Genomic DNA, 26,426 nt, shown 5'->3' with positions numbered 1-26,426 from the left:
GTAACATGGACTCCCCCACAGTGTCGGTCATTGGACCGAACTCAGCATTAATGTAAATAAAAGCAAGTCAGTACGAAATAATCACAACCACACTGAATATACACTGACCCTGGGCTGAAATATCAATCCGATATTGGCAGGAATTGAAGCACCCGCGCCGGCGCAGCATCCCCACATTTTTCGCAAACGCATTCCCACCTCGCGGAGAAAAGTACTGAGATATATTCACCCAAAACAGAAGCAGGAGAGGAGCAGGAGGAGAGCCCGCACTGGCGCTCTTCGTCGGCCGACGCGCGTTTAGACCCGCGCGGGGGGGGGGAGGAAACAGATGTTTGTGGAAATATTACAACGTGGTCAAATCGAATAAGGAGGAAAAAACAGCTGAACGGAGACACCAGTCGCGAGTTAACCCGTCACGTTAATGCACGCTGGCTGACAGCGTTGAGCTCACCAGGAATAAACTTCAGCACCGCACGCAGTAGCGGGGAGGCTGGGAAACATATCTCCGCCCGGGGCACCTTGTTGTTGTTGTTGTTGTTGTTGTTGTTGTTGTTGTTGTTCGCGTGGGTAAAAACAAAAAAAACACATGTCCGAAGCGAAAACCCTTAAGTGAGACCGTCCATAGCGGCGCAGTCAGAGACGTCTGCGCTAATAGCCCTCGGTGGCCCCCTCTCCCTCTCCCTCTCCCTCCCCCTCCAAAACACTCTTCATTGTTCCCACCCACTCCGCCGCTTCTCTCCTCCCTAAATAGAACCCATCCCCTGGCCTCGTCTCTGGAAACCGCGAACGGCGGCGTCGGTTGGCTGCGGTCTCAGACTCCCGACCTCGTCCCCCCCCCCCCCTCCCACCTCCACCCAAGCAGAGGATTCGCTCCGGCGGCTCGGTTCGGCCCACAGCAACTTCACGGAGCCCGCCGCTCTACTTCCCGAACAAAGCCAGGTGGACATCCGACTCCCCTCCGCGTCCGCGTCGCCTCGGTCGCCGCGGGCGAACGACCGACGGAACCGCCGTCGCGGTGGCGATTTGACGTTCGCACGTCGGGTCCAGCTGTGGCCCGAAGCGGCGTCCGTTTGGCTTGACGCGGTTGGGTTCGGGTTTCAATTGGCAGCTCTGTAGTACGGGACGAAAACCAAACATTCCGCGTAGACACTGATAATATTAAAGTTACAACTAAAACACTGGGTGAGTACTGACGAGACGACACTTTTATTGTTTTATTCATTATTGACAGTTATGGCGTAAGTTTTTTTTTTTTTTTTTTTTTTTTTTTTTTTTACTTTATTGACTCGCCCCCAACGCCACAGCCACACTCTCCAGGAAACGCGTCACAAGCATGCTGCGTTCCCCGGGAGCTCGCAACTCGGACACCGCGGCTTCCCGAAAGAGCACCGGGAAATATTACAAGGAAAGGGAATGGATGCGACGTCCGGGTCAAGGGAGCCGCCCTGCCCCGGGGTCCGCGCCGGCGTGCCCCGTCCGCCAGGGTGAACAAAGTCCCCTTTGCGTCGGCTGTCACCTGAAAGCGCGTCCAACTTCGAGCTAAACTATTACGTTAACACACGCGTCGTGGGTTGCAGAATTCGTTTGCCGAGCAGACACACATTGACGGCGGGTGTCCGTTTCCCCGAGAATGAGGCGATGGGACGCGTTCGGCTCGGGGGTGGGGCTCCCGAGCCGATCTCCGAGCTGCACCGTGAACGCAGCAATTCGAATCCGCAGGCTTGCAGGGGTACGCGTCATTCCCAATCGTGTGATCGCCGACGGGGCGGGGGCTGTCGCTCCCCGCCGTTGTCATGGCCTATCGGAAACGATCCGCGCTGCGCGGGGGGCCGCGAACGAACGTCGCCGGCGCTGACGATCACAGCGGTTGTCAGTGAGCGCCATCTAGGGGGCGTCCAGTACAAGCGCACGCAAAGCGCGCTGACGGTGGAGGGGAGACCTCCTTTCTAACCCGTGACAGCCGGGTGCGGCGAACGCTCGGGCCCGCCTGTAGCGCCGCTTGTAGCGCGGAACAAAGTTAAGGGCAGCACGCATGTGCCGTCAACCCGGATGTCGATTTTTCCATCCTCCCTTTTTTTTTTTTTTTTAATTATTATTATTATTATTTTTTTAATCAAGTTGCGGCAAATTGGGGTTAATAGCAGTAAGCGCATGTAAACACGCGCGGTTCGGACCGGGCCAAAGCGGGCTAAACACGTTGGGCATGCGCGACTGCTGCGCCGCGGTTTCTGACGGAGATCTCCACCTTTCAACTGAGGTGAGAGGTGTGTGTGCGTGTGCGTGTGTGTGTGCGTGTGCGTGGGGCACTTTTATCATATGGAATTAGAACGGGTGACCTGGAATATTATTGAAGTGGATGAAAGTAGGCGAAAATAAGTCGTGCCACCTCCCGCTCCTTTTCAGACAAACGCCCACGGCACATAATGAAGACAGTGCACATGCACATATGCACAAATAGAGAGAGATTCCATATCAAATACAATAAAAATCTTTGTTTATTTATTATTATTTTTTTTTCCAGTGACCGGATACATACTCGCTACGGTCATGTCACACATACAGTATGTGGAAATGTCAACACACGGCACACACAAAAAAAATACATGCACATGTAAACACAGAGATTGCATATTGTTTTTATGAAAACTTTTTTATATTGATTTTATTTTATATTTTTTTTCCCCAGGGGGATGGGGGTAGGAAAGCGACACATACACACCACGTCATACACTCAGTATATGGATATATAAACAAACAGGTACCTTATATGTGCACATATACAAATGCAGATATATATACATACACATGGTATTGCACATTTGTTTGATTGTGCACCGCTTTCTGTCTTGTAGACTAGACTGGTACTTAAAGAGAATGGACTTTCGCAGTAAGAGGCACGAGCGCGGCAGCAACTGGACCGACCCGGAGATAGTGGAGCTGCTCCAGCTGTGGTCAGACGACTCGGTCCAGGTCGAGCTGGAGAGCTCGCTGCGCAACCAGCGCGTGTTCGACCGCATAGCCTGCGTGCTGCGCGAGAAGGGCGTGTACCGCACGGGCGACCAGTGCAGGGAGAAAATCAAAAAGATGAAGCTGGAGTACCGCCGCATCAAGGACAACCACAAGATGCGCTCGTGGAAGTTCTACGACGTCATGGACAGGGTGCTGGCCAACCGGCCCGCCGTCACCTACTCCTCCCTGGGCGGAGCGGTGGTTGCCCAGCAGATGTTCCACAGCCCGGGTGGAGGTGGCGGTTGTGGGGGCGGAGGTGGTCCGGACTCATACCTGCAGGTGGTTTCCTCAGGGGGCTGTTTCGGCCCTGTGTCCGCGGGCGGCTTTTTGTTCGGCAACCCGCCCAGGTCCAGCGATTTGCTGTTGGACGTCAAGTGCGAGAACGTTGAGGACGTGATGGTAAACTCAGGCACGGCGCCCCCGGCGATGTACTATGGGTCGGCGGACGATCCGGAGACTGACGAGCAGTCTGTGTTAGAGCCAGAAGAAGCTCTGGGACGAGGACAGGGCTTAGCTAGTGCCAGGATTTCCCCCGCAGGTTGTTCTTCTACAGTCTCAGGTCTTTTGCTTTGTACATTAGGTAAAAAAGAACGAGTTTCAAAGTGCTCTCTACCCTCCTGTCTCATTTCCCTCAGGTTTCAGCGCCTTAAACATGGCCGTCCCTACAGCTGCAGCCACCGCCAAGGCCACTGGTTCCCATCTCCAGGAGAGCGTGGTCCAACCCAGGAAGGAGGACAATGGCCGCCCAGGGAACGAGGCGAGGCAGAGGAAGCGGCGCAGAGCCGGGAAAGGTGCTGGTCACTGTGGGGTGGCTGGGTGCGGGGGCCAGGGCCAGGGCCAAAGCCTCGACAAGGCCCTGGCCAGCTTCTTCAGCTGGCAGCAGGTGGCAGAGGAGCGCCTCCTCTCGCTGGAGGAGGCCCGTTTGGAGAGCGAGACTCGGGCAGAGGAGCGGCGCGAGCAGCGGGAGGAGCTGCGGGCGGAGCTGGACCGCCAGCATGAACTGAGGCTGCTCACGGTGTTCGCCGGGGCCCTGGCTGCGGTCAGACAGGGGGGCCCTGCCGCCAAAGACACTTCACCTGCGACTCCCAATGCACCCGCCGCCTCTTCATTTTCTTCCCCGACGCCTCCTGAGGCTCAGACGGTGCAAAGTACATCTAGTGCGGTGAAACCCAAACCGACGGCAGCAACCGCTTCGCCCGCTAAGGCCGGCGACAGCGCCGAGAATCTTCTGGTGAACCCGAGGGCCGCAAGGGCCTCTGCCCCTAGCGCCTTCCTGTCCAGCCGTGGGAACTACCTCCGGCAGCACCAAGGCCTCCTGCAGGAGGGCTTTGCCCAGTACCACGCAGACAAATACCACCATGAAGACAACCCCAACGTGAGTAGGCCACGGAGGTGAGACCAGTTATGAAATGGTTATTCAGTAATGCGATGTAATGACACCTGCTCTACAGGGCGTGGTCAATATGGGCACCAGTGAGAACAAACTGTGCTTCGATCTTCTCCACAAACGGGTGAGTTGGACCACGGAGAAGCTCACTGGTGACAATTTAGTCACTTGTGTCTTTCATTCCTTTTCTCCAGTGTCATAATGATGGCAACAGGCTCTATTTTTCCCCACCCTCTGTTTTCTAATGTGCTTCCTCCTTTTGTGGCCCAGCTGACACAGCCTGACATGCAGCTCATGGATCCACAGCTGCTGAACTACCCAGACTGGAAGGGATATGCCTTGTGAGACTTTTACATTAAATTTTTTTTTTCTTCTTCTTCTTCTTCCTTTCAAACGTGTTGTCCGAAGAGCCCAGCTAGGGCTGGGCCTGCCATTTGGCCAAAATCACCAAATGAAAGAAGCAACTTAAACTTATTAGCTTGCAGAGTGAAGAAAAACGGTATATACTGGGAAAACATGTCAAAACCTAAATGAGAAGCAGCCGATATAAAGAAACAAATATCCAGCAAAGAAGCAATGACACAAATTGCCGTTTGACATTTCAAACACCCATTGAAACCATGGATTATTCCGACATCATTTAATTTACCGCCACATTAAAATTATTACCTCAATACAAACATTATATCTTTCTTCTCTGAAAAAGACCTGTTAGGCTTTGTGAACCAAAGTGCAAGGCGGGAGAGAGAGTCTCTATAACAACAACAACAACAAAAAAATATATTTCTAGCCTGACAGGTTTGATCTTTTGTTTATTTCCATTTGTTTCCTAAATCTAAATTTGCCTAAATTGGAATGGTATGGGGCCTTTCTAATGGTGAACTCTTTGATGAGGCGATTCATGGGTTGACTCCAGAATTTCTGATCGATGATTTCCTATTTTGTCGATGATTTGGATGATGTTCTCTTGCCTCGCAGTCTCAGGAAGGAGGTGGCCAGCTTCCTGACGAACTACTGCGGCTCCCAGAGGCCGCTTAACGCCGATAACGTGAGTGAAATGTCGAGATTATAAACCCAATTCGTGAAATGCCGCGGAAAACACAGAGCGTCACCGAAACGACCGATAAAGCAGCTGTAATGTTTATAACCAAATTTCCCTCCAGATTAAATGAAATAACTGTCTGTTTTAGTGCCATTAATAATAGTTTTATGTTTATTGCCCTCCTTCCGGTACCTAATGGAATGTTCATCTTCTCCCAGGTTGTGGTGATAAACGGCTGCGGTTCCCTCTTCTCTGCTATCGCTGCCGTAATTTGTGACCCTGAAGGTGAGAACAGAACAGATTGTCAATTTCTACTCTATAGCGCAACATTTTTTTGAATTATTATTAATTTTGCAGAGGGAACTACAAGACCATTTCCCATAATAATTTCCCATTCCCAGATAAATGTTTTCTCAAATATATGAGAAAACATTTTATATATATTTAAAGGGATACTGTGAACTTGTTTTTATTTTAGCTCTAAATTGAAATATAAAACTACTCCCCCATGAAAGACCTTCAACCTGGTCATAATATTATATTATTATATTATATATATTATATTATATATTAACGTTTCTTTACAAACGTGATTAAAAAGACATTAGTGAGTGTTGCTCAGCAGCGCCGTCTGCAGGTGGACAGTGGTACAACACGTGCAATGTAAGAAAAGAAGCCACTGAATAATAAAAAAAATAATACTTGAAAAATAACTGACCGATTTAAAAAAAAAAAAAAAAAAAAAAAAAAAAAAAAAAAGTGAGGGGGGGGTAATTGACCAATTAACAAATCTAAGAAAAAGAACAGAAAAAAAACAAAAAAAAAACGACTTATTAACATTTTTCAAGAAAAAGCAACAACTTAAATACATATGAGCACAAACGAGAAAAAAACTGCAGACTACTAAAAAAAACACCCAAAATGTGAGACTTTGAAAATACGCTCATTTTCATACTTTCGCATCTTTGCTCGCTCCACTTCTTGTGGCATTCAGACTCGAACCAGGCGAAGTGAAATTCCTCCTCAATCCAACACAATGACAGATTGAATTGAATGTGATTTGAAGGCCGTTGGCTTGAAAAGTGACCCGTTGTGACCACGCCTCACTGTGAGGGGAAATCATTTCCCAACTCCAAATGACGGGATGAACTGGTTATTGGCTCATTAGCTGCTTGGAATGGGGACCAATAAGCAATCACGGTGTCATGACATTTCACTGCATATATGGATGACGGTATGTTCAGTATATGTATGTGACAAATAATGTCTTGAATTTGAAATAGATGATGGGCCATTATGGAAGCATCAATGCATACATACGGTGTTAGTGTGTATCTGTGTGCGAGTGTGTATTTATCCTAGCACTCACACACAGATTATTTTATTTTTATAATTTTTGTTAATTTGTTCTTATTACATTTATTCTTATTTTGTATTTCCTCTCTCTCTCTCTCTCTCTCTCTCTCTCTCTCTCTCTCTCTCTCTCTCTCTCTCTCTCTCTCTCTCTCCCCTTCAGACGCCATCCTGATTCCCTCTCCTTTCTACGGTGTGATCTCTGAGGATGTGAGCTTCTACAGTGGAGTGAGACTCTTCCACGTTGCTCTGGTCGACCAGGTGCCCTCACATTACAGAGTTACACTGTTGTTCTTGACACACTTTTAGAAAACCTTAATTCATTTACCGCAGAAGGTTATTTAAAATGTAACAATCAGTCCTTTTGGTTTTGAGAATTTTCTTTCTTCTCAGGCCGTCGAGGAAGGCGGCCGTCCCTTCCACCTCAGTGTGTCGGCACTGGAGGAGGCTCTGAGCACGGCCAAACAGGAGGTATTTAAACTCCTGTGTCATATCGTTTTTAGCCAGTGTATGGAGCCTGGATCATGTTTATGGTTCACATTCAGAGTTTTCCGTTGACTTTGCGTACGTCCGTTAAAAATTCCAAACCTTGAAAACTTTGAAAACCCTCTTCCTCCTCCAGGGAGTGATAATCCGCGCCGTCATCCTGGTGAATCCTCACAACCCCCTGGCGCAGGTCTACACCCCAGAGGAGATGAACGGCTTTTTGGAATTTGCCAAAAGGTTTGTCACCCCTTTTTTTTTTTTTTTCTTCTCTCTCCAGTTAAATCCACCTGCTCTGCGCTCCCTCGGCTCCTTGAAACACCTTGAGCTTTTCGTGTTTACTCTTTTTTGGGATTTACTCCTTTATTTTTACAGCCAGGAGCGCCGTCTGGTGCAGAATATCAAGTGCTCTAGATTGACTTTTAATGCCCCCCAAAGCATCAGCATATTGTCAAGTGCAGCCACAGGCAAAGAAACCTCCTGTCGCCCTCCTCCCTCCCGTAGGCCGCTTCCCTTCTTTCGCCCAGGTCCAATATCCCCCATATCGCTCAGGGTCCCGTGTCGCCCGGGATCCCATGTCGCTCAGGGTTTCATGTCCGCCAGGGTCCCATGTCCGCCAGGGTCCCATGTCCGCCAGGGTCCCATGTCCGCCAGGGTCCCATGTCCGCCAGGGTCCCATGTCCGCCAGGGTCCCATGTCGCCCGGGATCCCATGTCGCTCGGGATCCCATGTCGCTCGGGGTCCCATGTCGCTCGGGGTCCCATGTCGCCCTTTGGGTCCTTTGACGACCAAGCCAAGGAAACTTAACAGTATTTTCTGCTTCAGACACGAGCTCCATGCCATTGTGGATGAGGTGTACATGCTGACGGTGTTTGAGGAGTCCTTCACATTTCGGAGCGTGCTCAGTAGAGACAGGTAGTGTTTGAACTCGCACACATTGGATCCCGAGCAGAAGCGTTGTGAGTAATAGCCGAGTTTATTTTTCTCACACCTGTGTCTCACACCGCTCTCTTATTCCAGTTTGCCTGATCCACAGAGGACGCATGTGATGTGGGGACTCAGCAAGGTAACGACTCACAAAGTCCTATTTGTATTATTATTTCAAAACAACATCTGTTTACCTTTCTTATGCCTACACTCACAAGCTTTTCATTGACTCTTACAATAGAATTGTACATAATGCAAACCCGCACAATTTCCTATTTTCGTTAGAATGTGAATTGTTGATACTGAGGTTTATTGTATATTGCCTAATTTTTCTTTAGTTTTCTTTGTTAATATTTTTTTGTTTATTTAAGGACTACTTTGCTGGTGTGTTGTTTCTGTTTAGGCTTTATTTTCTTGTTTATTGATTTTGTAGGTTTATTTGTTGTATTAATTTCTTTCGATATTTCAGGAATTTTTTTGGGGTTTATTGTGCATCATAAAATCTCTGTTAATTGTTTATTTGCGGACTATTTCCTTGTTGGTTGTTTATTTTTATTATTTATTGCCAATTTTTTATATTTTGTATTTTTATCTAATCTATGGATCTTATCTATCTATGATTTCCAAGCTAGGCAAAGTCAGTGTCCAGGATCATGATAAAGATCACTTTGGGTGTTGTTTGGCCTTCGCACTAACTGTGTCGTCCTGTGTGTTTTTTTATTTTTATTTTATTTTATTTTTTTTTACTTTTTTGTTGTTTTTTTGTTTTTCTCCTCTAGGACTTTGCGATGGCGGGTATCAGAGTGGGCACGCTGTACACTGAGAACCGGGACCTGATGGAGGCCTTGGAGCAGCTCGCATCCTTCCACGGCGTCCCAGGACCCACACAGCACATGGTGGCTCAGCTGCTCCAGGACAGAGGTGTGGAGCAGATATACTCGATTTGACCTTGGCTTTTAAGGTCACGATTTTCGATTTAAACACATGTATTTTTATTTTTTTTCCAGCACTGACGGCTATGCCATTGTCAAGTGTTGATTTGTAAAGACAAACGCTTGTTTCTCAATAAGTAACTTTGAGTCCAGTCACATTCAGTCATTATAAATAATGTTATGTTTTTGTAATGGAATAAATACAAACAAAATATTTCATGCAATTTCATCGATAAAAAGAAATGCTTGGGAGCCGTAAGAGCCGGTTCATCCGGCTCACTGAGAAGAGACAAACTTTTCAACACACTGCAAGTGCATCTCTTCCCCTCCACGTCTGTGTGCGCTCTGTACGTTCTTCTCTAAATTGACTTTTCCCCCAAACTCTACTCATAACATCACAGCATCATGTTCCGTTTAACATTATCATCTTTGATATCGCAATCCAAATCATATCCGTAACGTTAACTACTCTTATGGAGCGCTTACCAGCAGTTCACCCAAGCTGCTGTACTCTGTTCTGCCCTCTCAATTGGACAAATTAAGTGGACATATTGTAAAATATATCATATTTTATTGAATGGGAGCGAGCTCCCCCCGCACACGCAGCTCAGCTGAAAAAACTCTGCTTCAGCGATACAGTACCCAGGTTATTTTCACATAAGGTAACATTATACCGTTTTTACACCAAAATTTGCTTTTTTTTAAACCCGGATAAACAAGCTTAAAATAAGCGATTGACCTTTCCCATTGCAAGGACTAACGCTTTATTTATTTTTCATTTTTCACGTTTGACGTCACAAACATGTCGAACGTCCAAAAGAATCAGATCGTTTGTGAACGACCCAACACTACACTAGAAGCAGCGCGGAGTATCCACGCGTGGAGTATAGCAGCACCCAATGCGCAGTGCACGCACCGGTCCTTTGGCGGTGGGGAGACGCTCCTCCGGTTCGGAGACCGGCTTGGGGCGGTGCTGGAGTGGCTTGGAGCCCGCGGGGAACATGGGGGATCTCCGCTGTGGTCCCCACACTCAAAACATTTCATGGTCCCCATGCAGGAAAAAAGCCATAAACTTCTGATTTTGATTTTGGATTCTAAATCGTTTCTTGAAGTTGGTCCGGTTCTGACGCTCACATGCCCATTGTAGGCGCTTTCAGCGGTGGAGGTCAGCATGGGCACTCTGACCGGTCTGCATTTACACCGCCCCATATGCAGCAAGCTGTGATGCACTGTGTGTTGTGACACCTTTCTATCATAACCAGCATTAACTTTTTCAGCAATTTGTGCTACAGTAGCTCTTCTGTGGGATCCACTGGTTACCTGTAGCCGCTCGCTCAAGTTCAAGTCCGTGATGCTGGCCTACAGAGTGATTGTTGGAATGCTCCCACTTACTTAAATGCTCATGTAAGAGCACATGTAACCCCCCCGGATGCTGCGTCCGTCAAATGAGCGTTGCCTGGCTCTGCCGGCTCCACAACCACGGCAATCCAGCCTATTCTCATTTGTAGTTCCACGTTGGTGGAACAAGCTGCCAAAAAACATCAGAGCAGGGACCTCCCTCTCTGTCTTTAAGAAGCACTTGAAGACCCAGCTCTTCAGAGAGCACCTCCTCTCCTAACTTACATTTACTTAGCACTACTTCGCAGTATTTAATTATTGTTACACTAATGTTTTCTGTTGCCATGTAGCTTGAATATTATTCTCCCTTGTAAGTCGCTTTGGATAAAAGCCTCTGCTAAATGACTAAATGTAAATGGATCAGACCAGACGGGCTTGACTTTGCTCCCCACGCACGTCAATGAGCCCATGGACGCCCATGACCCCGTCGCGGTTTATCGGTTGGCCTTCCTTGGACCACTGCAGACCGGAAACACCCCACAATACCACAATTTGGCCCTTGTCAAAGTCGCTCAGATCCTAACCCTTGCCCATTTATCCTGCTTCCAACACATCAACTTCAAGAACTGACTGTTCACTTGCTAACTCATATATCCCACCCCTTTTGAAAGAGGTGTGTGTGTGTGTGTGTGTGTGTGTGTGTGTGTGTGTGTGTGTGTGTGTGTGTGTGTGTGTGTGTGTGTGTGTGTGTGTGTGTGTGTGTGTGTGTGTGTGTGTAAGCAGTCACACCTGTATAGGTAATTGGGCCCGGGATCGGGGTGGCTGTACGCCTGTTGCTCGTTAGAGCAGTCAAAGCGCAACAGGTCAAACCCCCCCTGTTTTCCATCTGCTCCAGGCTTGTTCCATTTTGCTCTCTACAATAAAAATGGTACATTTCAACCCCCATCGCCTGTGTCTCTGTGTCGGAAGGCCATCGAAACGCCACTCAGGTGGTGTGTGGCAGGCGGATCTGCTACAAAACGAAATAACTATATAGATATAGATATATAGATATATATATAGATATATAGATATATAGTTATAGATATATATATATAGTTATATATATATATATATAGTTATTTAGTTTTATTATTTTCCCGTAACAGAATGGATCAACAAGACGTTCCTGCCCGAGAACCACGCGCGGATGCGGGCAGCCCACGGCTTGGTGACGGGTGAGCTGCGGAGGCTAGGCATCCCCTACCTCCACCACCCCGTCGGCTTCTACGTCTGGGCCAACTTCAGGAAGGTATCTGGACCAGTTGCTATTGTTCAAATCTGTTCGATCCCATCCACAGAGCAGTGGTTCTCAATGTGGGGTCCGGGGAACCTTCCACAGTGGGTTCTTCAAGAAGGCTCCAGGGGGTCCCCAGTCAAAATGATTACTAGTTAAAACCTCAGTGCTATTTAATTTACAAGACGCTGGCACCATTATAATGAAGAATAGTTGGCTCACCTGGTAGAGCGCACAAGTCCTTCCCACAGCGGGGCCCTCATGGCTCCATGTCCTCACCTCTCTCCCTGCCTTTCCTGTCTCTACACTGTCCTATCCAAAAAATGCAGAAAATGCTGCCGAAGAAAATCTTAAAATAAATTAAAAAGTGCAATAGTCCCTGTTTTGATGCTACTTTCACTGTTATCTTCTTACTATTAAGGAAGGAATCTCTTTCTGTCTGTTTGCCTGAATTTATGTCCTTTTGATTATCTCGAGCAGGGCTCCAGGGCTCTGCGATTGGGTCACAGAGTGTCCTTCCCGGTGTGTGACTTTAACCGGCAGTTTCGTCTTCCAGTGTAGAACGCAGGACTGAATCGTTGACATTTTGTTGAACTGCGCCATTAAAATGTCTTAGAACGTCTTACACTTTGAACAAGCATGTACAAGTCTCTCTCATTATAGTATAGTATAGACAAAATCCTGTCCAACAAAAAAACCTTCTCAGATTTGATCTCCCAGAGACAATGTCTCATCAATGGGGGCTCAGTGGACTAATGCACATGATCAAATTGAAGGTCCTTGATATGTAGAGAAGGTTGAGAATCACTCCAGTTCTCGATTTGTTGCTTTGGCCTTTCCTCCCCATTTAAAACCAATGGCAAATCTAAAAGATGGAAGTATACTGACTTTCAGCCAAACAGAACCTGATGGAGGACACCCAGTTCCAATCAAAACTGACTTGATCTCCATCTACATCTCCCTCGTAGTTCCTGGTGGAGGCCTCCTTTGCGGAAGAGCTCTCGCTGTGGAGGACGTTCCTCAGACACAAGGTGGTGCTGAGCTGCGGCCAGGCCTTCTCCTGCCCCACCCCCGGCTGGTTCCGCATCGTCTTCACCGACCAACAGCGCCACCTGGAGCTCGGTTCGTTCCCACCGGACATTTCAGAATCGGAATCGGTTTATTCCACCAAGTACATTTTGATATAGGAGGAATTTGCCGTTGGTGGGGGATTGCTGCGTTCCTCTCAAGACAATGAGCATAAAGAGCTTGACGATCTGAAGAATATAAATAATAATAAAATACAAATAAAAATATACAGAAATATCCAAAAGTTTAAAAATATACAACGTGCAATTGTATGCACAGGATAAATGATTGGTCTAGGCATACTGTATAAGGTAGAAATGTTTGCTATGTACGTATATACAAAATTATCATATTATATTTAACCTTCCATTTTAGATAATAGCCCCTTTTATCTGCACGAGTAACAAGCAAATTTGAAATCCTTAATTTGCTCTGCGCTTCATAAGAGTAGTAAAGGTGATGATATGATTTAGATTGTGATATTAAAGATAAGATAATAATGTGAGACAGAACATGATGCTTTGATATTGTCGCACCAAGCACAGGCTCACAGACTTTTAAAAGGGAGCCGTTGTTTGAGTAGAGGAGACACTGTTATACATTGCAGATTTATTTATTGTTTCAATATTTAAAATAAAATTTGTGTGTGTGTGTGTGTGTGTGTGTGTGTGTGTGTGTGTGTGTGTGTGTGTGTGTGTGTGTGTGTGTGTGTGTGTGTGTGTGTGTGTGTGTGTGTGTGTGTGTGTGTGTGTGTGTGTGTGTGTGCACAGCTCAATACATTTATGAATAGCGCAGACACTGAGCCGCGCTCGAGATGATTATTTAAAATCTTTAATCCAAATTAAATTCTAACGTCAATAATAATAATAAAAAAATGCTCAACAGAGAATAAATTATTCAATAGAAATGAATAAATCTACTACTACTGCTACGAGTGTTATTATTAAGGTAATAAAGTCCCAGAGTTGTAGCGCGGTCTGCGGGAGAGAAGATGCTCGTTCTCGGGGACTTCTCAGAATCCGCAAGGCGTGTGTCAATGCCCCGGGATGGTCATCCTGCAGAGAAAATATATTCTTAACCCCTCCCCCCACCACCACCGCCAAAAAACCCCACCCTCAATCCATGAATGCTTCTCAGATTGTGTGTGTGTGTGTGTGTGTGTGTGTGTGTGTGTGTGTGTGTGTGTGTGTGTGTGTGTGTGTGTGTGTGTGTGTGTGTGTGTGTGTGTGTGTGTGTGTGTGTGTGTGTGTGTGTGTGATCCTCCGCAGGATCCAGCGCTCCTGTCCCCTCCCTCCCTCCCTCCCCTCTGCTCTGTGGTTCTGCTGCTCTGGCTGGAGGCCTTGTCGGTGGATGATCACACTTAAACTGACATGGTTCCACCTCTCTTTCTCGCTCCCTCTTTCTCCGCCTCTGTGCCCCCGCTGAGCTGGTGTCGAATGGGAGTTGACAGGACAAAATCAATATCAAGGGCTGAGCGTCCATCCACCCTCAACCCCCCCCCCCCCCCCCCCTTGTGATCGGATCGCATATCGGCGATCGCCCAAGCCCTGCTTCCTCTATGTACTGAATCAGTAGAAAACTTCAGTAGAAAAATCGACCCGTGTGTCAAATCTTTTATCCATGACTTTTTCCTCTTCCAGGCATGAAGAGAATGCGCGACGCTCTCCAAGAAATTAAAGCCAACACTCCCGGCCCTTACGACTCGGGCCGCGTCGAAGAATCCGCACAGGAGACTGTAAAACAGGCGAACGAGGACCCCGCCGAGACGGGCAACGCCGCCGCCGCCGCCGTCTCTTCAGCACCTTCATCCCTGGGGAAACCCTTCAGGGAGGAGATGGAGAAAGGGGAGGCGGAGGCGGAGGAGGGTCCAGTCCGTGAGGAGAGCCTGGACTCCTTGATCGGCGTCCTCCAGCGGCAGATGCGCTCGTCCGACTGGCTGGAGAAGAACACCCCAGAGCTGTCGGAGGGCGAGGACCCCGAGGTGCTGGAGGTCTTCAAGGAGCTGCTGCAGAGGGTCAGGAAGTAGGTTGTAGCGTTGGGGCCGAGACGGGGGATTTCGGGACAATGGGGCGTCTCGCTTTTGGAAACTTTGAGCGTGTGATAGGAAAGCTTTCATTTTTCCATCACACCCAAAACAATGCAAAACCTTTATTTGCTTTAAAACTCAGCGCCAAATGTCAAAACGACCAAAATGACTTATTACAATTTCAACTGGACGTGATTCAGCCCATTTTGCTTGTCATTTGTGAAATGATGCACTTTATTGTTGATATGAATGTACTCTCTTTTATGTAAATGTACTGTTTGTGCAAAATAAAAGTTGATCAGAAGATTAAATGTTTGTTCTACATACTTTTAAGTCCAATACATCATCTTGCTTATCGGGGTATATACGCCTACTTTAGACAATTCATGAAGGAGACGAGCGATATCGCCACCCATCCATAACTCATAGTCATAACTCAAAACCATGACCGCTTTGGGTTATGACGCCGTGACACCCCTTGCTGTAACGATGGGATGTATCTGCGTGGTGTGTTCAGACTTGCGCGACGTCAAATTGCCCAAACGTGTTGGCGTCGGACGCCTCTGGATTTTTTCGACCGCGATCGGAAAACCCAAAACCCCAATGTATACAAATCAAAACCCGATTCCTTTGTCTTCTCGATCTAAAAAAGTGGACTTTTCTTACTCGACGTCTGATGTTCTGCTTTCTCAGAATCTCATCGCCTGTTTTTTTTTTTTGTTGTTTTTCTTCTTTGTTTTTAGTTTTTTTTTTTTTTTTTTTTTTTTTTTTTCTGCTTTCACTTTCTGGTGTGGGAGGCGGTGAGTCACGGCGAGGTATTTTCGGGGGAGTTTCCAGTGGGGGCGGGGGAGGAACGTTTACAGTGAGCGTTTCCACGTGGGGTCCCGGAGCGGAGTGGAGTGCGGAGCGCCAGAAGACGTGCTGCACCCACACCACCGCATGATGTGTCACACTGTTTGAACACCGAAGGTTGTGCTGCTTTTACAGTAGGAGCTCTTCTCACTTATCAGTGAGAGGACGTCACACTTGGAACGCGGTGTTTTATTATTTCTTCTTGTTTTGCCCAGTCGACGGGAAAAGGAAGTGAGTATTCACCATTATAACATGGTCGCTACCGCTTTATTTTTGAGATTTGACACTTGGATATGAGATGTCTTTCTTCTCTCCTATATAGTCTATAGTATTTTGTTTAATGTCTTACTATTCATTGTTTATTTTTATGTTCATTGTTAATTGTTTATTGTATATTAAGAAGGAATTCACTATCTTCTTGTTAATTTGAAGGTTTGTATTTTTTTTTCATGTTTTTTCTTCTTGTTTTTATTGCTTTTTGTCAATGTTTAGGTTTATCTTTATTGTTTGTTGCTTATCTTTAGGTTATTGTGTATTGGCAAATGTTACCAGCCATTGTTCATTGTTTACTCTTAGGTTTATTTTTTCATTGTTATTTTTTTAAGTTAGCTGTATATTTAACATTTTTCCATCTTCTCGTTAATTTTAAGGTTTATATATAGGTATATTGCCAATTTTTTAGCAAATTCTTATGTTTAATGCACATCGCCATTTTATCTATCTATCTATCTATCTATCTATCTATCTGTCTGTCTGTCTGTCTGTCTGTCTGTCTGTCTGTCTATCTAGTAATATGAAGGTGCTCCAGCTGGAGGACCCATTCGGTCGCTTCAGGGTGGCAGAGTCCTGCGTGGGCCTGGTGGGCTGCCTATGCATCGGCTACGCGGTGTGGACCCCCTTCTGGATCTCAGACCGGGGCCTCTGGACCAGCGGGAACGCCACGGAGCATTCCCCAAATGAGGGACGCGCCGAGGGAGTAGTCTTTAGCGGTACGAAACAAACTGCAACCCGTCTTTTTTTTATTAAAGGTTCATTTTAGATGGATCAATATGTTTGAAAGGAGCCATTTGTTTCAAGAAACCACAGTGAACTATGGTGTTGATTTTTGGAATAAGCTCGGGATGTGGCCCGAGGCCCTTTCGCTCTAGAGCAGGTTGTTGGGAAGTTGTCAGTGACTTTGAACTTGTGGGGGACGAGCCTAAACCTGAACTAGTTTTGGCTTGTTACTGCTGCAGAAATACTCTGAGTTGAGTGACTGGCGCCTAGAGGGAACTTCTGTCTTGTTTCAGCCACATCCTGGTCTGTATGCAAAGGGAATCAGAATCTTTCTGAGACTGTTTGGGTTGTGAGGGACACCTGTAATACATCTAACAATTTAAGTATGATCTAATAATACAGTAATGTCACATTTTCATATATATGGTGCTAGATTTCAGATATGTGGTGCATTTCTTCATGGTGCCAGATCTCAACTCAAATGTATAGGAGAAAGGTTGTCAATGCTCTGAATGCACACACTGTCGCATATTTCACAATCCGACTGCCTTTTCTAAATAACATAACTATTTCCTATTTTTCCTTTATTCCGCTTTAGATAATAAAGCTTATAAAGTTTATTAAAACGTTCATAACATGAGGAACGAGGACCTTCCGTTTCCACTGAAATCAGTGCAGGTTTCCACTTGCGTTGATCGTCATTTGCACTCACACAAAGAATTTGTTTTTCAATATTTAAAATGTAGTCTCTTTTTAAATGTTTTTATTTTCCCATATTTTTCCCATGACCAACTTATTTAAGCAGTGTGTTTGTAAGAGTAATAGTTGTATGTGCAGGGGAAAGTGGTGCGTGTGAGATTCATTTTTGTGTATATGAGAGGGGGAAAAAATGTGTGAGAGGAATTTCAAGCTCCAAGTTCAGAAAGTAAGACCTTCATCTTTCCATGTTTTCGCTCTAGCATGCACTGATCCTGCTGATTGAATTATGACTATAACTGAGTCTGGGTTTGTGCTAATTCACGTAAATCCACACGGTTCACCCGGAGTGGAATTTTACTTACTGTCCCCGGTTTTTCCATTTGAGTTGTGCATGAGATCTACATCTTGGATGAAATTTGGCCCCTCATGACCTCTCATCAACTCTGCTCCCGTCTGTTCAGATCTCTCATCCCTGGAGGCTCAGCAGGTTTTTGGGGTCCTCTCCTTCCTCATGGCCATGAGCTTGGCTGCCCTCTGCCTCCTGTTCGCCCTCTGCTGGACATCTGAGACGGTGCACTCCTACTCCAACACCAGCTCCCTGCTGTTGGCCGGGCAGGCCCTCTACCCCACCACGCTGCTGCTGCTCACTGCCGCCCCCACAGGTGGGTGGGGGTTATCGACATGGGTTGGGGGGGGCCGCCACAAGGCGTCCTTCAAGAGGTTCCAGAGGGTCCTCCAGCAGAGTGATTAATAGCCAAACCGTAAATTAATTTACAAGACAGTGCAATAATGACTGTTTCGATCATAGATTCACTGGTATCGCCCTAAACTATGATATAGACAGGTGTCAAAGTTTGGACAAAATCATAAATAGCAATAAAAATGTCCTTATATTTGGAGGAAATGTTCAGGATTTTTGAAGTTTTCCCTCTTTTATATAATTTATATTATACCCCTCTTATATATTCACTGCCGATATAGTGCGCGGTATAGTAAGATTTGCAGCAGTCCAGCCTTTTTCTCCAAATTAAATGTGCGGCTCCATCCCTCCATCAGGAGATCAATGCAAGTAATGGGGGTCAAATCTGCAATCTGTGTTCAGTGCAAAAATGCACACAAAAACTCCAAACGTTGCTTTAAAATATAGATAATCAATTGCCATATTTTCACGATATATTGAAAGCTATAATTACGAACATTACAATCATTACACCCCTCCCTTTCCCAGGCTTCTTCTTCCTGCTCAGCTGGTCCCTGTTCACCCATCAACACCTAGAGGAAATCCAGCAGAACCTCTCTTGTCTCGGCTCCTCCTATTGGCTGGGTGCTTTGGGCTGGGCCCAGCTGCTGGTGGTTCAGCCTGTCGTCTTCCTGGTGGAACAGTACGTGGTTCCGGACGTCATGCCCGACCTGGAGAATGCGGTCATATCCAGGCAGTTCACCACCCACCTCCGCACGCTCAGCGCCGACTCCGAATCGTGTTCCTACAGGAGGATGAGCGACTTCCTGCCGAGGAGGTTCACGTCAGTGCACTGAGTTGGAAGGATGAGGAAACGCCAGGAAGCGACAGAGGAAAATGAATGTGAATGTTGAGGCTTGTCAGAGACTTGTATGTTGCTGGCAGGCTTGCTGGTAGGAGTCCCTGCCTCCAAAAAAAAACCAGTTTCACTCAATGGACACCTGCTCTTGTCTCATTGGTGGACAGAGAGAGATAGATATGTTACATTTGATTAAAGCAGCTAATCAAATTTGTAAAATATTAGTCATGGTCACTAATTTGGTTAAATAATCTTAATATCATCTCGTCCATTATCTCTCGTACAGGAATCGTCAAAATCTTCCAAATGTCATTGCTGAGTGACAGTAAACTGATCGCAGTGAACACTTCGTTGGCTTCCAGAAAGCTAGAATTATCCCCAGCTACAATGAATACTATGTGGACACTAGCTCATCAAAAAACAAGTCTAACTAATAATTGGACTATTCCGGCAAATGAAAGAGCCAATTCTGGAAACTTCGGGACTTTCTGTAATTTTCCTCCAATATGCATAAACTACAGTATAGTAACATGGTGCTAGATCTCAACCCAAATGTATAGAAGTAAGGTTGTCGATGCGCAAAATGATGGATTTAATAGCGTTCAATAGGTTTTGATATAGGCCATGCAGTTTTGTATTTTTGTACATTTGTGTTTTGCATTGTTTACAATTTGCAGGGTGTTTAGATTCTAAATACATGGTAAAAACGTACTGTTATAAGGCATTCTTTGTTTCAAGCGGGTGAGACATTGGGTCAGCGCTGCACATACTGTACAGGTGTTCATGGTAATAAGCAACTTCAGAAAGTTAAAATCCACCCCAACCATCTGGATTTGCTAATTACTTTGCACAATCACCATATTCTCCATGGCTGCAAACACCGGTGGCAGGACTTTTCTGAACCTGGAATTGTCCACCGCTGGTGTGAATATAGACAATACACTAATGTGCAAAAAAACCAACCAAAAGCAGTTAAGACTCTGAATAAGTTGAACGATGGCGTCCGTTGGTCACTTCAACAGCGATTAATCCAAGTAAGGAAAGTTATTCAGTTCTGTCTTTTGGAACTCGCTTATACGATAACAGCCCTTTCCCACCGCGCCTTACACCTGGTAACACCCGCCACCGTCTGGCATTTGTCATCAGTGGGAAAGGTAACACCCGGGTTCCAGTCCCGGGTCAAGTCACCCCGCAATAGATACAGGTTTTTATCGGCTCCACCTCCGATCGGCCCTGATGGAAGCACCACACCCGGGTCAACACGCTCATTGTCGCCCCTTTACCTGCGCAATGCGACGCCCGTTGAGCTTCCGGACGTTGGAGCGTTAATAGAGAGGAACATCCGTGTATCATTCAGTCATTTCATTTCTGATTTAGAATCCAAAGTCCGAAGTTATTGACTTTGCACGGCGGAGAATTTGAATTTACCTTCTAGTTTTGTTGCCTGCTCACACTAGATTGACGGAAAATCCATTTTGGTGGGGTGGTGAGTTTAACTCTTCATCAGCGCCTAGCATTAAGCCATTAACCTTTTGCCGCAGGCTTCTGCCGAAGTGGCCGGTACAATACCCGGCACAATTTATTAAAGGCTTTAGAACCGTGGTTTGAGGTTCGAACACAGGGGGGGGGTTCTGGTGGCGGACCCACCAGCCGGGTCGCGGAGACGTCGTGGGTCCTCCCTCCGCTTCGTGGTGCAGCGCGTCGGGCTTTGTTATCCCCTCCATCCGATGTTTTCCCCCGGAAAGGAGTGTTTCGATGTTTACCCCCCCCCTCCCTCCCTGCAGAGCTCGTCCCAAACTCGTGTGCGTCTACACGGATCGGTTTTCCGTCGCGCGGCCTCTCCAAAAAGTATCCGCCTCTGGGTGTCTCTCTCTCTCTGAGAGGTTTGGAGTGGGGCCCTGCTCTGCCGGTGTTTGTTTCCACATCCCCAGCAAAGTGGGGGAGAATTGACAGGCTCCGGCTCTGTTAATTGGGCGTTAATCAGGTGTTGCTCTAATTAAAAGGCAGTTCCGCCCTATTGGATCCTGCCTAATGAGTTTGCTATTAAATCCACTGAGGATTTTTGTCTCTTTTTCAATATACCAATAGGGTGATATTTAATTGCTGTGTAGTATTAGGACAAAATGTCCTTGAAGGTCATTTGGCTGGTTATCCCCTTGAACAGAATCCATCCCCATTCCGCTTCCCCAGCTCCAAACTGGAATAGATTTGGAGAGGCAGTGATTTCAGGACCCGGCACTTCGACCCCGTGGACGCCCTCGATGTTGTGCTCCTCAGCGGGGAGCGGGATTTAATAGACCTTCTCAAGGAGCCCCCGGAGATGGAGCTCTTCAGACCCCCTGCTGCGGCTCGACTGCAGGCCGACCCTTTTGGAAATATCCATTTTCTTTCGACACCGAATCCGAATTTGTTTATTCCGCCAAGTACTTTTTCATATACAATGCATTTGTTGTGGCGTGGATTGCTGTGTTTGCTGTACAGGAAATGAGCATGAAAAATTGACTGAACAATTCAAACCTTAATAGTCTGAACAAACTGCCAAATATACAAAAATAGCCCCAAAAAAAGTTTTTATAATTGTAAATATATAACAATAACAATAAAAGAATACAAATAAAATACATTTATACTAATAAATGATACGTGTGATTCTATAAACAGGATCAATTATAAGTATATGTATATAAGGTATAAAATATTACTATTTACTTATACTAAGTTAATCTTGTGAAAATGAATCAGAATATAATCTTTATCTTGTGATTGACAGTGTCTCTTAAAATAATGTGTTTGAAACGGACTTCAATGTAAGGCTTCTCTATTTCAGTATGGAAACAGAAGTCAGACATCCAATCATGAAGGAAGAAATGAACAAAACAAAGCTACACTGAGTAAGGTGGTCACATACATACATAGATAGAAAGATAGATAGAAAGATGGAGAGTATGAGTGTATGAGTCATCTTTACTTTATAGAATGTACAGTAGAAAAAAATTGTAAGTGACAATTGCTGCAATAAAAACTTTATTGATTGCAACATGAAATTGCTGCAAGTGATCAAAAAATAAATCCAAACTCAAATTTCAAACATCAAGATGCAACCATACAGCCATCAGCCACGACATACCACCACTAATAACTAATATTATTATTATATTATTTAATTTTGTGGCTGATCGGTGTTGATAACCCTTTGTATTTTCACACTTTCCCCCAGGACATTCCTCTCCTCTTTGCAAATGGAATAGCAACACAAATGTAATGTCGGGGTGATATCAAGGGGTTAGAATATTGTTCTTTCCTGTCCCCGGGGGGAGCCACGGATGCAAATAACCGTGTTATCCATCTCAGGAAAAATACCCATCTCCTTCTATTTAGAGGCATACATTTCCCAATGTATCAGGCCTACGTATCTGTAAGGCATGAACAGTACATGAGGCAGTTTAGAGCAGGTGCGAGGGAAGCCGTTCAGGATTAGAAAGGCAACAAATTACATCCCCCGAAACATTGAGGTGACCCGTCAAGATATCCAGCGGTGAGGCCCTTTGTGAGTCACTCATTCGGGAATGTCAGCCACAATAAATAAAAATGTATTATATTCAAGGACCCAGTATTGTCTTGAAATTTAGGTACAAGTGCGAGTATGGGCACAGTACAAGTAAAAAAAATAAAATAAAAAATGAATTGCAGTCTGTGAAAAACAAGATTCTTCACACATCTGCTGTGTGTAGAGGGACCGGCGCATAGAAGTAAAAAAAACAACTATTATAACAAAGGGACTCCCGGAAATGTTGCTTCATTCAATAAACGTATTTTACAGTACTTGCAAATTCAGACATCGTGCGGGAGTCTCTACTCTTTTAATTGTCGCAGTGGTAGAGGTTTTATGCTGTCTTTAAGGTTTTGAACGTCAGGTTTTCATTTCTGCAGTGTCTGTGTGCAAGCCTTTGTAAACAAGACAAGAATGATCCTTTATTTTGGCGTTGGGTAAGCTTGAACGTAAAGAAAATGTAAGAATTTGAGAAACATAATTCTGTGAAAACAGCATGAATTGTGTTAACGGTATGATTGCACAACAAATTGCCGGCAATTAAAAAAGACACATCTTCAATCTTCTTTTTTTTTTTTTTCTTTTTGTGAATTTCTTTTTTTTTGGGAGATTTTAGGCCTCTAAAATACTGTGTTGTTTGCTACTTTACCTTTTGGGGGTGCTAGTGCACTGTCTATGTTTAAGGTTGGTTTCTCTACATAAACCAAGGGTAAAATTGGGGGAATGCTGCTTTTATTTGATGAGTAATGAAATTACAGCACAGAAGATGTGCACATGCATGTGTTAATGTGTGTGCGTGCGTGCGTGCATGTGTGTGTCTGTGTGTGTGTGTGTGTGTGTGTGTGTGTGTGCTGGTCATTCTTTGGGGGGAGCGGGGCTAGGTAGACAAATTGTTATCATACCGGAGCATTTTTCAGAGGGCTTTGGCGCCAGAATGTGTTGGACTGCCTAATGAGTCCGTTTTTTGACTTACTTCTTTGGCTGGGATCTGGGGGAGCGTAATGAATTATTAAATTAAGTGAGAACTCGGTGCTTTTTGCAGTTTTATTTCCCGGCGCTTTACATAATTCAGTCGGAGACATTTGTAACTTCCCTGACAGGTTAATGCTGTTGGCTTCGGAGCGGAGATGAACGAAAAAACAGCGCAGGGACGACAAGATGGCGGAGTGTGGGGGGGGGGGGGTGAAATCTCAGAAGATAGTTTCACAATGCGTCCCTGAAATCTGCTTCGGCATCCTGCAGTGTCTGATGAACTGTGCAACTCTCTCTCTCTCTCTCTCACACCCACACACACACACACACACACACACACGCACGCACAGCTAGTTTTAAAAATAGGTTACGGAATGCTAAAATCAGGTATCAGACAGTGGCGTCAGGCAACATCCCAGTTTAGCCGTATCACACGTGGCGGGCTTTCAAGAAAAGCGACTCCTGAAAAAAAAATGTCCTCCTGCTCCTCCTCCCCCTGCATTTTTAAGTCAGTGCCGTCGAAAGTGTTTGTCCAGCGACTGGAGAAACATCCGGAGGAGGGCGTCTGGCTTCCCGCCGCACGGCTCGCGCAAGAGCCACCGAGCGGCAACGCTGCAAAAGCGGAGCGAGAGCGGAAGATTTCCGACGTCCCACAGGGTCGGCGCTTGACAACCTGAGAGTGAAGAAAAGCGGTCGAGTGAGAAAATGAAAGGATGGAGTGATGGAGGGAGGGATGGAGAGATGGAGGGAACACACTGGAAAATAACGCGCCTTCCTCAGTGTGTCCCTCGGTCGTCCAACGCCTCGTCCGTCCGTAGAATCGCCAATGAGCCACGGCTGCTTGGGGCCGGACCCCCACGGCCGTCGCGATCGGGCGGCCGAGTACAATTTTGCTCGGCAGAATAATAGAAAATAGAGGAAGGAAGGACACGAGGAAGGATGGATGGATGGCTGGACGCATGGAATGATGGATGGGTGATTGGAGGGAGGGAGGGAGGGAGCGAGGGATGGATGGATGGATAGAGGGATGGATGGAGGGAGGGAGAGAGGTAGGGATGGAGGGAGGGATGGATGGAGGGAGGGAGGGATGGATGGAGGGATCAATGGATGGATGGATGGATGCAGGGAGGGAGGGAGGGATGGATGGAGGAATGGAGGGATGGAGGGAGGGAGGGATGGATGGATGGAGGGAGGGAGGGAGGGAGGGAGGGAGGGAGGGATGGATGGATGGATGGATGGAGGGATGGATGGAGGGATGGATGGATGGAGGGAGGGGAACAAATAGGTTTTGGGGGGAATTCTTGAGATCGCTGTCGTTTTTGTGGGTGGACAGGTGTTGATGGGTGTGGTTTCATCGTCTGAGTGTCTCCTTGGAACGTCTCAAATAATGAAGCCCCCTCCCCCGTGGGCTCCCTTCCCTCCTGGCAGCCTGCAGCCGCTCTCTGCTCTTATCTCCTCGTGTGACCAAGGAAATTAAATTACAAGTAGAATCACTGCGCCATCGTTTCTTTTACACGCCGCCTCTGCTTTGCATAGAGAGCTTTGGTCACTCACTGGTCCTGATGGGGATGATGGGGCACTCACTCATGACCTCGTTCACTCATTACCTCACTCACTCACTCACTCACTCACTCACTCACTTACTCATTACCTCGTTCAGTCACTCGCTCACTCATTACCTCACTCACTCACTCACTCACTCACTCACTCACTCACTCACTCACTCCATGTAACAGGAGTCTGCTTCCTCTTCAACTTAATGTTTTTCACACACAGCAGACCGTCTGACTGAATAAACTCCCACATCTCTCTCTCTCTCTCTCTCTCTCTCTCTCTCTCTCTCTCTCTTTCTCTCCCTCCATCCCTCCCTCACCCACTCTCTCTCTTCCTCTCTCCCTCCCTCTCTCCCATATCTCCCCCCTCTCTCTTCTTCCCTCTGCCCCACACGGCTCTCTCTCCCTCCTTCTCTCCCCCTCTCACCTCTCTCCCTCCTCTCGCCCTCTCTCTCCCTCCCTCTCTCCCCCCCCCTCCCTCTCTCCTCCAGTTCTCTCATAAGAAGAGAGGGGATGAAACACTGTATCTACTAGAATGAAGTGCATCCTGGGGAGGTAGAGAGATGGGTGTTCCGGCATGAACCCCCTTCACGGTGCTCTGCGTTGGAGGTGTCAAGGAAAAGAGAGAGCGAGGGAGAGAGAGAGAGTTTGAGAAGGATGGAGGCAGGAGGAGGTGTAGCGAGACTGACGGTGCTGTGCTTGAAGGGGTGATTCAGATTGGAAAGGAGTGGTGTCATAGGTATAGGAATAATTATGTTATATATATATAATATATATGTCTGTATCTTCTTCCGTTCGCTCACTCATTCACCTGCTCACACAGTCAGTCCGTCACTCATTCATTCACTCACTGACTCACGTTCTCACAGATTCACTTCTCACAGATTCAGTTCATTCAAATATGCACAGACACACTTCATATAACTCCCTCGCTCACTCTCTCACTCACTCGCTCACTCACTCGCTCACTCACTCGCTCACTCACTCACTCACTCACTCACTCACTCACTCGCTCGCTCGCTCACTCACTCACTCACTCACTCACTCGCTCACTCACTCCATGTAACAGGAGTCTGTTTCCTCTTCAACGTAATGTATTTCACACACGGCAGACCATCTGACTGAATAAACACTCCCACGTCTCTCTCTCTCTCTCTCTCTCTCGCCCTCTCTCCCACATCTCTCTCTCCCACATCTCTCCTTCCCTCTCTCTCTCTCCCTCTCTCCCTGCCGCTCTCCTCCGGTTCTATCATAAGAATAGAAGGGATGAAACCATGTATCTACTAGAATGAATTGCATCCTGGGGAGGTAGAGAGAGAGAGAGAGAGAGAGAGAGATGGAGGGAGAGATAAAGAGAGGGGGGGGGGGGGATGGAGGGAGGGAGAGATGGAGGGAGAGATAGAGGGAGAGGGGAGAGAGAGAGAG

At 46.5% G+C, this 26,426-nt stretch overlaps 3 protein-coding genes across 9 annotated transcripts in view; 2 read left to right on the top strand and 1 right to left on the bottom strand.

The window, feature by feature from the left end:
* The window catches only part of furinb (furin (paired basic amino acid cleaving enzyme) b), a 92,161-nt gene extending 91,612 nt beyond the window's left edge, over positions 1–549 (bottom strand). The window contains exons 1-2 of one of the 2 annotated variants that reach the window (XM_080002082.1): positions 452–519; positions 230–277 (exon numbers count right to left, since the gene is read on the bottom strand). The gene's annotated coding sequence lies outside the window, so the exon portion shown is untranslated. Of the gene's footprint in view, positions 1–229; positions 278–451 lie in introns of both variants that reach the window. The other variant, XM_080002081.1, reaches the window with a different exon arrangement.
* A 300-nt stretch (positions 550–849) lies between these two features.
* On the top strand, positions 850–15,152 carry accs (1-aminocyclopropane-1-carboxylate synthase homolog (Arabidopsis)(non-functional)). Of its 6 annotated transcripts, none has more exons than XM_080002611.1 (17): positions 902–1,182; positions 2,687–2,758; positions 2,853–3,547; positions 3,645–4,384; positions 4,461–4,520; positions 4,667–4,737; positions 5,375–5,444; positions 5,657–5,723; positions 6,955–7,052; positions 7,185–7,262; positions 7,414–7,514; positions 8,100–8,189; positions 8,295–8,340; positions 8,981–9,122; positions 11,620–11,762; positions 12,716–12,869; positions 14,456–15,152. In XM_080002611.1, the coding sequence occupies exons 3-17, from the start codon at positions 2,875–2,877 to the stop codon at positions 14,839–14,841; spliced, it is 2,919 nt and encodes a 972-aa protein (XP_079858737.1). In that variant the 5' UTR covers positions 902–1,182; positions 2,687–2,758; positions 2,853–2,874; the 3' UTR covers positions 14,842–15,152. The 6 variants fall into 6 exon arrangements, with proteins under 6 accessions (XP_079858740.1, XP_079858737.1, XP_079858736.1 ...); XM_080002612.1 differs by lacking the exon at positions 902–1,182 and adding an exon at positions 2,547–2,561; XM_080002610.1 differs by having other exon boundaries at positions 2,687–3,547.
* A 657-nt stretch (positions 15,153–15,809) lies between these two features.
* Positions 15,810–18,924, top strand: LOC307231933 (uncharacterized protein; the record flags this gene model as incomplete). The annotated part of the gene is made up of 4 exons (XM_080002808.1): positions 15,810–15,924; positions 16,483–16,682; positions 17,850–18,050; positions 18,617–18,924. Exons 2-4 carry the CDS (start codon positions 16,487–16,489, stop codon positions 18,922–18,924), a joined length of 705 nt encoding a protein of 234 aa, XP_079858934.1. The 5' UTR covers positions 15,810–15,924; positions 16,483–16,486.
* Between the last annotated feature and the right edge of the window lie 7,502 nt (positions 18,925–26,426).

The sequence above is a fragment of the Zeus faber genome (genome assembly GCF_960531495.2).
Source record: "Zeus faber genome assembly, chromosome: 6".
Taxonomy (NCBI): domain Eukaryota; kingdom Metazoa; phylum Chordata; class Actinopteri; order Zeiformes; family Zeidae; genus Zeus; species Zeus faber.
Note: the sequence above shows the minus strand (reverse complement) of the source record. Positions and strands in the feature narration are given on the sequence as shown.